We start from the raw sequence: 12,175 nt of genomic DNA, 5'->3' as shown, positions 1-12,175 counted from the left end.
GAATTGAAAATTGGAAATACTCCAGCAAAGTGTAAAAAATAACTCAAAATTGTACTTATGTACTTAGTTACTTTACACCACTGCATTCAGACACCAACGGCGGAGGTATAACCAACACAAGGCACCAACAGGAGCTGTAGGCTCTATCTACCTCTCACACTTTCAATACTTGTTAAACACTCTCTCTGCTATATTGTCCTAAATACCCCCCGCATCCAGTACATGTACTCTGGCAGACGTCCAGGTGTATTCTCTAACGCACGCACGCACGCACGCACGCACGCACGCAGAGCTGAGAGACATGGAGACTCCTTTTACTGAACAAACACTCTGTAGCAATGAGTATCAGAATATAGAGCTATTTAACACTTATTTTAACCAAAGAAAATCACTTACCCTACCTTTACATTTTTCTTTCAGTAGTAAGTTTTTTTTGTGTTTGTTCTACCATTACATTTAGCACGTCTCTGTATTGATTGTGTTGTATTGTTCTTTGGACATGTGAGGTTTCCACCCTGACAGAGACAATATGTATACTGTATATAAATGTGCGGACACATGTGCACGCACACGCACACACACACACACACACACACACACACACACACACACACACACACACACACACACACACACACACAGAGTGGTAAACGGTGCTGGCCCAGACCTCAGGCACTGCAGGCAGCAGCAGAGAGTTAATAAGCTTAGTGGCTCTATAGCGGTCTGCTACCTTGAAGCATGTAATCAGAAAATTGATTCAGTCCCTCAAAGGAGACTCTGAGCGAGAGAGAGAGGTGATTCTTATTTATTCACTTAGTGATCTATTGTTGGGGGCTGGCTGGGCTGGCTGTCGTCGGGCAGAAGAACCTCGTATCGGCCCCCCTATGTGTGTAAACCAAACGATGTGGCCGCGTCGTGGAGCTTGTAGGTCGGCTGTGTTCGACAGTTTTTTTTTTGCTTTTCCTTTCTGTTGATGATAACAAAAAGGACGAAGGGTTTTGGACATACAAGGTCTCTATACCCGACAGCCACGGTATTTAGAACGCACCATGCAGGCCAGAGATGGGGAGGAGAGAGAGAGAGAGAGAGAGACCTTTAACCAAACCAAGCTCCGTTTACCCTCAAACAGCCATCAGTACATTCCGACTCTTTCAAGAAAGATCTCACTAAAATACATGCTTTAGACACCCATAATAATATTAAACCACTCATGTGATATATTACTTTTTTCTTCCCACGATTTTGTAACCCACTTTTTTCACCTAGTGCCAATGCCTATAAGCTTGTAATCCTGGGCGCCACTCTCCCTCTGCCAGCCTGGGGAGAGCCCCGAACTGAGCTCATGCTTCCTTCAACGGATGAGGAGTGAGCAGGCCGTTTCTTATCACCTGACGGGGGGGAGTTTCCCCGGTAGGACATAGCGCGTGGAAGGAACACGTTATTCCAACCAGTTCCTTTCCCCTCCATCAGGCGGCCCTGGCTGACCAGGGGGAGGCAGTATAGAGATCAGGATTACTGCATGTTTTTGTGAGGGTATACCTACCCTAGGAGACACGGGGAGAACATGCAAACTCCACACAGGAAGGCCTGTTTACCAACCCCACCTAGGGTATACAGATGTGCCACTTCAAAACTTCACACGCTACTGTTCTTTCCCTGAAAGTGCCCTGAAAAGGCATGTTTTCCTCCCTGTTCTGCCCTTAAAAACACACTGTTTTTCCCCTGAAAAGAAGTTGTCACTACACACCCCCGTTTTTTCCTTCAACAGACATCCATATACATGAGAACAAAAGAATGGGTGTCAGACTCATTGTGAGGCGAAAGGTGATTTGTAGAGGTCCTTGACCAGTTGCTCAAATTAATTAGCATCACAAAAGCAGTGATCATCAAAATAATTCACCATTTTAAATGCCCTTCTTTGTCCCTCTTATTGCCCTGGGAATCCCCTGAAAGTTTACTGTCTTGCCGATGGCAGGACATGTGAAGTTTTGAAATGGCACATCTGTACTATGGGCACTGATGACGCGCGAGGAGGACACGCCCACAACGTCCCTGGCGGGAATCGAACCCAGGACCTTGTGCTGTGAGGTGACACTGCTACCGACTGCGCCACCGTGCCCCCTTTCTTTCTTTTCTTAAAGAGACAAAAGCTGTAACTATTGATCAATGCTACACGAGACGTCCCCTTGACCCCACATCTCAACCGATTCATCCAGACAGGACATCATTGTATAATAGCTAACTCACACAGACAGAGAAAGAGAGAGACTACAGAGAGGAAGAGACAGGGAGAAAGAGAGAGACAGACAGACAAATAAATAACTAGAGAGAGAGAGAGAGAGAGAGACAGACAGACAGACAGACAGACAGACAGGCAGACGGGGGGGCAGACAGACGGGGGGGGGGGGGGCAGAGAGCACTATTAATCTAGTTTCGTAGGGGAAGGACAGATGGAGGTACAGAAAAGAAGATGGAGGTTCTTTCATTGAAGCAGTTTATTTATAGATGTACAGAGAATGAGACAGAGACTAGAGGGACAGAGAGGAGAGGATACAGGGAGATAGAAAGGCGAATGAGAGGCCATGAGTATGTGGGCTTTCCCCAGGAGGAGAGAGAGAGGAGAGAGGGAACACTCTCATTTAGGATTCTCTTTTCCTCCCTTTATATTCATGCAGATATAAAAGAGGAGAGCGAGAGAGAGAGAGAGAGTGAGTGAGTGTGTTATTAGCAGTGGTGGAAAAGGTACTCGCCATTTTTACTTGAGTAAAAGTATCAATACTGCAATATAGATATACTCTGTTACAAGTAAAAGTCCATAATTCTAAATGTACTTGAGTAAAAGTACAAAAGTGTTGGCATCAACATGTACTTAAAGTACCACAAGTAAAAGTATTAATTATACAGAATGTCCCATTTCAAGTTTTCAAATGTATAACGATCTTTTGAAAATAGCAGATCTACAAGCTCACAATGTGTCACATCACGAAACATTGTGCTTGTAGATCGGCTATTTTCAAATGGCCAAAATGTGTATAGGGCCGAAGTGGTTCGTGTATATTTTGTGATCAAATTCTACTAACTAAAGTTTTGAAATAATTGTAGTGGATTAAAAGTACAATATTTGCCTCTGAGATGTAGTGGAGTAGAAGTAAAAGTACTGAAAATTGGAAATACTCAAGTAAAGTAAATTGTACGTAAGTAAGGTACTTGAGTAAATGTACTTAGTTATTCCCACCAATGGTTATTAGGTCAGCTTGAGTCAATGCATTGAGAGTCTCACGGCGTCCCAATCCCAAAACAATATAGCTGTCCAATATAGCTGTCCATACCAGTTCCTTCTGTAAATAGCAGATCTACATGTGACACATGATCTTGAATATCTGCTATTTTCACTACTTTTAATATATACATGCACTCACTACCACAGATTATGTATAACAGCAAAATAAGCTTCCACAAATCTACACAACCGTATCACCAGAGGATGTCCAATACAAACACAGAGTAAATGCAACAAATCAACACTTGTACTGTATGTGTCATCATTTCCTTCAATAGCCTCTATGCACAGCAGCCATTTTGGATAAAAATTGGGCCTCTTCTTACTTCCTTCACAGGTGTTACCAATGATACTAATGAAGGCTCTGTTCCATTCTGGTCAAACAGAGTCAGGGTGCTGATATTGTGCATGTTGGCTCACTAGAAATACAAGTGGGTCTCAAAGTGTGGCCCAGGGACCCTCATGGTTTCTTGAGAGGGTGTAACTCTGAGAGTGTACAAATGGAACCAAATGGACCCTCCCGGGTCCATTTGGTTCCGAGGGTCCATTTGGTTCCATTTGTACACTCTCAGAGTTATGGGGGTCCTTGAAATTAAAACGTTTGAGAACCACTGTGCTACACTAAATGGAACAGAGCCTTCATTAGTGTCATTGGTAACACCTGTGAAGGAAGCAAGGAAGGGGCCCAATTTCTGTCCAATATGGCTGCTGTGCATATAGCCTATTTTTTTCACCCGGAAATCACGTGATCACAACAAAAAAATCTAGGCATCTTTCATGTTAAAGGATTTATAAAAGTTCATTTTTCTCAGCTTTCTGTTGTTTTTTCTGCTATTTAAAAAAAAGAAACAAGCCACATTCAAATGGTCACAGCTCTGGAATGGAGGATCGCTACCGGCCAATTATTATGTTTCCCTATACTACAACACCCCTGTGTGTGTAATGAGCCGATCTCCGTGAGGACGGAGGTCACAGAGAATATTCCATGATTTTTCAAAGGTACAGAAAAAAATGCTGTTTTTGCTGGCAAGGGGACAACAGACGGATTAATTCATTCATTCATCCCTGGCAGTCAAAGACTTAAGTCAAAGTCCTTGTCACTGCACACCGTACACTGTGATCATTGAAGTGAACTTCTGCATTGGTACGATGCTTTGACTTGCATTTCTCTCCTCTATTGTCATTGAAGTGAAGTACTTCTGCATTGGTACGGTGCTTTGTTTTGCACTTCTCTCCACTATTGTCATTGAAGTGAAGTACTTCTGCATTGGTACGGTGCTTTGTTTTCCACTTCTCTCAGTGATGGGTGCGTTCAGATATATAGCACTGAGCTCACTGGCCAATACAAACTAATGAGTGAGTGCGCTCCTGGTGTGCATTTCTGAACGCACCCTCTGTCATCTGAGGTGCCGGCCGAATTGATCCTTCATTCTCCTCTTATCAACACACTGGAAGGATGATTGTCACTGAGTTTTAGGAGTTCAGGTAGGATTCAATGTTTCAATTCCTTCTTCCTGGAAACTATACTTGTGACTTTTCCTTTTTATATAGGCTACAGTATTGTTAGTTGTAAAAAAACAACTTCATACGCTGTTTTCTCTGCACTATACTTATGTGACTATTGACCGACTATTGAATTGCTTTCTAGAGTTAATGCTTTCTCTGCTTATTCCATCTCTCACTTGTACAGCAAGTCGCTCTGGATAAGAGCATCTGCTAAATTACTACATTGTAAATGTTAAAATAATAATAATAATAATAATTGTAAAAAGAGTAAACAGGTAGTAACACACAGGGATCAGGAATAAAGTATGAAGAGTATAAAGAGTATGAAATTATGTACATTTGATTTGTTATTAGGATATATATTTGATAAGGATGAAACATTAACTTGATGACTGTGAATATAAACAGGCTAAATGGTAAAGTTGATACAGTTTTTGATAAACCTGTAGGAGCCATGAAATGGTTTGTTGCAATGATGAATGGGTTTATTGTCATTATGATGATTATGTTTGGTTATGTTGAATGTTTATCATCGGGATACGTGGATGATTGAGTCACGGGAATAGGGGCGAACACATGGTTACCTATAAGTTTGAGCACCCTTTAACTAAGTTATTTATGTTGCTTTAAGAAAACCACTTAAAATGCATTGTTTCGATCGAGCGAATCTTCCTTTTGTTAAGTGGATAGCATCAGAGAATATACAATGGCCCATCTCATCGCCTCTCAGCGACTTATTTAGTTTGGTCTCCTGCAGTCGCATACGTAACCTTTTGAGAGTATTTCAGTGTACAGCTTCATTTTAAAGTTTCAATTTGAATATCTAATATTTGTTTGATATTTTCTAAGTTATTGTTATAGTTTCTTTGATTGCGGAATACAGAGTGATCTATAGAGTTAAAGATTAAATAAAAGGTTCCATGTGCACTGTAACTGTTTTACTGTTGTATCCTCTTTAGATCATCAATGCTGAACAGTGTTGTCACCAACCACAGCAGAATTACTCCACCAAAAGTACCTGACAGTTGACCCTGAAGACAGCCATGATGCTACAGACAGGAAGCTGCCATTGTTTCTCCTTCTTATTTCTGTTGTTCACGCTTTATCTTAATCCTATACTGGCTTACTTCCTGAAAGACTGCACTATTCTTTACTCTGACAATGTCTCTGCTGGTGTTTCAGTGGGTTGTGAACATCTTAATCTTTTTAGCGTACCAGACGACATTCCCAGAGACGTTATATCATTAACACTAGAGTTCAATAATATCCGAAAGATACACAGGACTGATTTTTACCATCTGTCAAATCTCTCAGATTTGGATCTGAGTCATAATTCAATAACTCATGTAGAGGACGGTGCTTTTGTCCCTTTGGTGCAACTTAAAGAGCTTCATATGGACTATAACAAACTAACAACACTGACAGACAATATGTTTCAGGGACTGTCTAACCTCTTGGTCCTGAGCTTGGATGATAACTATATCACATCCATCCACCCTGCTGCCTTGCAGTCACTCACCAGCTTACAGGAACTAAGTCTGACGCCTAATCAAATTACAGTTATTATCCCCGTCTTACAAATACCAAGCTTACAGGTGCTGAGCATCACGTTTGTTGAGTTAGAGTCTTTTCAGTCAAAAGATCTGCCATTAAACATGTCCTCTGAGATCAGGGAGTTGAGAGTGATTCATCACTCTCAAACGAAGGGGTCGATAAAAAGGTTTAGCATCACAACAGCTGTATTTCCACATCTTAAGACAATATACATGTCAGAACGTCGGAATGGTATTGGATGGGTTGCATGGGAGTGGGACATACCAGACAAGTATTTTCTAAGGAATATAACAACAGTGAATTTGAGTTGTTTGATTAGGAGTCATAACTGCATCAGAAAGGTTCTACAGAGCCTTGATTCACTAGAGAACCTACAGCTGGGGTTGGAAGTGTTGATAGACAAAGATCTCCTAAAAACTATCTGCAAAATACCCACACTGAGGACACTTAGTGTAAATGAAATAGGTACCAGCCATAGTAAATCACTGTCAAATTGTACTCAGCTTACCAACCTGGATATATCAGGTAATGGACTGACTGAACTGGCTAAGGATTCCATAAAACAAATGAAACGATTGAGTCACCTGAACCTCGGCAACAACCAGCTTTCCAAAGTACCAGACGAGGTCAAGAATCTCTCCATGCTTCAAATCCTCAACCTGAGTAACAATCTTATTGGGGATTTAAGCTGCTCAGACTTCTTAAATCTAACCAGACTCACACATCTTCATCTAGATAACAACCACATATTTGAACTCAAACCGTGTTTTTTTCAACATCTTAATGAATTAAAGGTTCTAACTGTGATTCAAAATGTTATCAGGGAGTATGGTGCAACATTCAAAACTGGCCTACACCAACTAGAATCTTTGGATTTAAGAAAGAATGACATGCATCCGCCCATGGAAGGGGATTTCATGAGTCTGAAATCGCTCAAGCAATTAGACATGGAATGCAATAACTTGAATGCCTCCAATCCGTGGAACAACAACTATTTAGAAGGACTAGATGAACTTGAAACACTTATTCTAAATTTCATTAACCCCTTAAAAATGACATCTTCACCTCCCCATGAGTTACAATGGCAAAACCATAATGCCACCTTACTGCAGAGCCTGAAGCATTTAACAATACCATCCAGTCCACAAGACAATCCATATATTGTATGGCACATGCTCTCAGATATGAAACATTTGGAACATTTGAATGTTTCCCATGGTAAACAACTGGACCCAGACTCATTTAAATACGTACCACAGCTGAAGACTCTTTCCTTAATAAACTGTAATGTGACGTCCCTGGATTTCCTGGCACAAGCCAATCTGACTAGACTCTCCTGGCTGGACCTGAGCCAGAATGAGTTGACAGTGATCAATGTCTCTGTATTCAGTTTCCTCCCTGCTCTCAGGTATATTAACATGAATGACAACCCTTTAGCTTGTGATTGTTCTAATGCTGACTTTCTGCAGTGGATCCTGAACAACAACCAAACACTGGTAGTTGACGCTCCAGGCTACACTTGTGCCTATCCTCTGGCTAAAAAGGGAACCAGGTTTCTGGACTTTGACTATCATTCCTGTTGGATGGACACTAGCTTCATCTGCTACATTTCCTCCACTTGTGTGATTGTGCTAACTCTGCTCACATCCTTCACCTACCACTTCCTGAGGTCACATCTTCTCTATACCTACTACCTCTTCCTGGCCTTCCTTCATGATGCCAAGGAAAGAAAGAGGGGGTCTCCTCAGCGCTACGATGCCTTCATCTCCTACAACGTTCACGATGAGCTCTGGGTTTGCAGAGAAATGCTTCCAGTGCTGGAGGGAGAGCAGGGCTGGAGACTCTGTCTGCACCACCGAGACTTCCTACCAGGTACAAACCTCTCTCGGTCTCTAAGTAATACTGTATTTATATAAATATATCTGTAGGACCCCCCCCCCCTTATGAAAAACTCTGTCGTCTTTGGCATTATCATTACAGTATGTAGGCTAATAATATCTATCCGTCTCTCAAGATGTGTGAAATCATTTTTTAAAGGACAAGACAACTTTGGTAGAGGTTTGGGTTGTTACCTTGGCATGATGTAACTCCAAGGGTGGACAAGAAATCAAAAATAATTTCACCATTGATTAGAAATTGATAATTCAAATTATGCTCCTCATTGACTTACATTAGTTAAAACTGCTCCCAAAGTCACTCTTTTAGCATGCAAACGAACACAAACAAAGCTGATTCAGACAATATAGAACATCCCAAAACCTGGTACTGTTTTTTTTTAAATAAAAAATTCAACTTCCTGCTGATTTTACTATTTGAAGATTCGGATCCGGATCTGTGGATCCAGTCTGGGTTTTCTTCTTAGTAAAATAGCTAAATCAATAGGAATACCATCACCTGCATTCATGCTATGTAATAAAGAGGTTAAAGACAGGGGATGGACGATCACACACTAAAAATGTCCTCAACGAGGGACAAGCAGGTGCTACCCCAACCTCAAAGATGGAGGACATATGTTTGCAATCCTGAAACAAATATCAGGCCAGATGCAAAGCTTTGAAGACATCGATAAGGCTATGACATTGATGGAAAAGAAATGGACAACTGTGACCTGTGTGATTTTTTTTGCCTCTGGCCGCGCGGCGAGGTGCCAAATACTAACCGATGAGCATTATACTTTTATCTATAATAAAAATAAATTATTTTATTACATTATTACTTTTATAACTGGTGATATATATTGTCTGAATCAACTTTGTTTGCGTTCGTTTACGTGCTAAAAGAGTGACTTTGAGAACTGTTTTTCTGGTCCACCTTTGCAGTTACACCATGGCAAGGTACTAACTACACAACCCACCCAAACCTCTACAAACGTGGTCTTACCCTTTAATGTGGTTTGAATAATGTCGGTATGTTTTGTTGGCAGGTAAACCCATCATGGAGAACATTACAGATGCCATCTATGGCAGCAGAAAGACCATCTGTGTGATCAGCCGTCATTACCTGGAGAGTGAATGGTGCTCTAGAGAGATCCAGATGGCCAGGTGAGGGCGCTATTTCTCTGACATTTCACTGTAAAATACATGAAAAAAATATGATGGCCACATTTACATCATCATCATAATAATATTAATGATAATAATAATAATAGAATAGTAACTAGCATCAACCAATTCGATGGATAATGACATTATTAAAAACTAACTATGATTTTCATGTTAACATATTTGGCAACCATTTTTAAAAAAAGCAATAAGCCAGGGGTCTTCAACAGGGGGTCCGGGACCCCTAGGGGGTCCTCAGAGTTACTACAGGGGGTCCGCCGAATCTTTGTGTGATATGATTTTTTTGTTTTTACCTTAACCACTTGAACCCTAGCATCTCTTTTCTGAGGAGAACTTTAGCCAAAAAATAGCAGATCTACAAGCTCACAACGCCTCGCAGCGCGAGGCGTTGTGAGCTTGTAGATCTGCTATTTTTGGCAAAGAGGTATAGGTGTAGAGGGGAAAAAGAGCAGACCAAGTAATCTGAAACACAATTTTATACAATCTAAAGGGGGTCCCTGCTTCATCTCTCTCTCAGCTAGGGGGTCCTTGGCCTGAAAACGTTGAAGACCCCTGCAATAAGCCATACAAGGCTGTGGTTTACTGTGATGTTAGAACAGCTATAAGAGGGTCTGAAAGGCTGTGGTTTTACTGTGATGTTAGAACAGCTATAAGAGGGTCTGAAAGGCTGTTGTTTACTGTGATGTTAGAACAGCTATAAGAGGGTCTGAGGCACTCTGCTCTGTGACGGGCCTCACTTTCTCTCATTTCCAGGGTAAACCACAGCCTCTTGTGGCTTATTGCTTTAATGAACTGCTGTGGATGTAGAACAATGTAAAGAAGAACAAAAGATAAGGGTGCTGTAATCAAATACAAAACACTGTGGTGGATCACAGTGGTATCAGAGCTGGAGGAGGGTAGAGGCTCCATCACAATGATTATGTCTCCCTACAATCCAGGATGTTTTGTCACATTGTTTGTGATTTGGTGCCTTGCATTACAGAGGAATTGAACATTCACTGAATGTGTGTTTTCTGTTTGTGTGAATGTGTTTGTTGATGATACCCACCATCAGAATATCCTCTTCATTTGGACCAATAAGCTTCCCTTATACAGGTCTTAAAGTTTATCCACTACAATATTCAATGGTTTAAAGTTCTGATGCGGATTACAGTGTAGGCTTTAGTTTAAAGAGTCTCTTTGTCAAACCACAACAAACAGTCTTTACCTCCCAAAATGGAACCCACCACAGCCTCACTTCCTGGAACTTTTACTACACGTGCTGCTTTTCCCCCACAGCGCCCCCTAAGGAATGAACCCTGACAACAGAGAATGAATGGATGTGTTCATCAAAACATTACATTTAGGTGTTAAATATTCAACCATCTTTTTAACTAATATATTCCCTTTGTTATCACCAAGTATGTTATGAGTCATTCAATACCAATAGATGGGCAGGAACTATACCCTTTCAGAGATTTATGTGGCAGTGTCACACTATAAACTTTATTTACTGTAAATAAACCATTATTTACAGAAAAATAAAGTCAATATGTTTAAATGCAACTAGTAGTTTGTCTCAGAGTAAATAAAGTGTTACTTAACCCATTAAGACCTGGAACTGTCTCATTTTTAGATTTGAGCTAAAAAACATTATTTTACACTTTGGGCTATTCAAAAATAGCAGATATACAAGCTCATAGCGCGGCACCGAGTGCCGCGCTACGAGCTTGCAGATCTGCTATTTTTGAAAAATCGTGAAAATGTGTGCAAATCTTTGAAAATATATTGTTTTAAAGCGAACATTTTTAACTCAAATCTTTGCTTCTGGGGGTCCCTGGAACAAGATATTTTGATGGGGGTCCGCGGCCAAATACATATAATTTTGGGGGTCCTTGACATGAAAAAGATTGAGCACCAATGATATAGAAACATAGGTTTTTCAGAAAACTGTTGAGATTTAGGAGACATGTAGAATCGGCTTCAGGTCTCATTGGGTAAATGAAAGTTGACTGAGTGTAAATGTCCTCTGGTCTCCTGTGTGCAGCTACCGTCTGTTTGATGAACAGAAGGACGTATTGATCCTGGTGTTTCTGGAGGACATTCCAGCCCACCAGTTGTCTCCCTACTATCACATGAGGAGGCTGGTGAAGAGACACACCTACCTGAGCTGGTCCCAGGCTGGACAGCACCCTGGACTGTTCTGGCAGAACCTACGCAGAGCTCTGGACACACCTCACACTGACCTGGCTTTGAATGAATAATCTGATATTTACTGTAATTATGTTACGGTGAATGTGAATGAGAGGGGAATCTGGTGGAGAATTTTAATTGATTTTGAAGGGGGAAATCGTCCTGTCGGGGATGGGGGAGCGTTCGTTTCGTTGTTTGCTGTTAACATTAACAGTGTTACCTGCATAGATGTAGAAACCTAGATACCTCATTGGCCTCTTTTAAAGCACCTCTCACCTCTTTAAGTAATTGTTTATTTGTTTTTAGCAGTTTTTTTTTTACTTAACTCTGTAACTTATTTAACTTTATATTTAACTTTCTGTTGGATTATATCATTTTGTTGTACTTCATTTATTTTAATGTAATCCCCTTTCATGACATGTATTGTTTATTTAGCAGTGATCATGTACAATTAAAATAAGTCATTAGTTACAAATAATACAATACCGATAATAGAGGCTGGTGAGATCATGACAGTGTAGTTTAAACCATTGTTTGGTGAAAATGGTGACGGTGGAAGTTTTGTTTTGATTTGTATTGATTTACCAGAAAAAGTGGATTG

At 40.7% G+C, this 12,175-nt stretch overlaps 1 protein-coding gene across 1 annotated transcript; it reads left to right on the top strand.

The window, feature by feature from the left end:
* Nucleotides 1–8,143: 8,143 nt before the first annotated feature.
* On the top strand, nt 8,144–11,905 carry LOC311065559 (toll-like receptor 13). Its single transcript, XM_084085953.1, has 3 exons — nt 8,144–8,212; nt 9,264–9,381; nt 11,429–11,905. The coding sequence occupies exons 1-3, from the start codon at nt 8,146–8,148 to the stop codon at nt 11,643–11,645; spliced, it is 402 nt and encodes a 133-aa protein (XP_083942079.1). The 5' UTR covers nt 8,144–8,145; the 3' UTR covers nt 11,646–11,905.
* The last annotated feature ends 270 nt before the right edge of the window (nt 11,906–12,175 follow it).

The sequence above is a fragment of the Gymnoscopelus microlampas genome, assembly GCF_963454915.1.
Source record: "Gymnoscopelus microlampas genome assembly, chromosome: 18".
NCBI classification, from domain to species: Eukaryota; Metazoa; Chordata; class Actinopteri; order Myctophiformes; family Myctophidae; genus Gymnoscopelus; species Gymnoscopelus microlampas.
Note: the sequence above shows the minus strand (reverse complement) of the source record. Positions and strands in the feature narration are given on the sequence as shown.

Excerpts from the sequence above, each read along its gene's own strand:
- LOC311065559 (XM_084085953.1), top strand. The coding sequence starts at position 8,146 with ATGCTTCCAGTGCTGGAGGGAGAGCAGGGCTGGAGACTCTGTCTGCAC. Across the intron at positions 8,213-9,263 it reads CCACCGAGACTTCCTACCAG|GTAAACCCATCATGGAGAAC; the intron begins GTACAAACCTCT and ends TTTTGTTGGCAG. Across the intron at positions 9,382-11,428 it reads AGAGAGATCCAGATGGCCAG|CTACCGTCTGTTTGATGAAC; the intron begins GTGAGGGCGCTA and ends TCCTGTGTGCAG.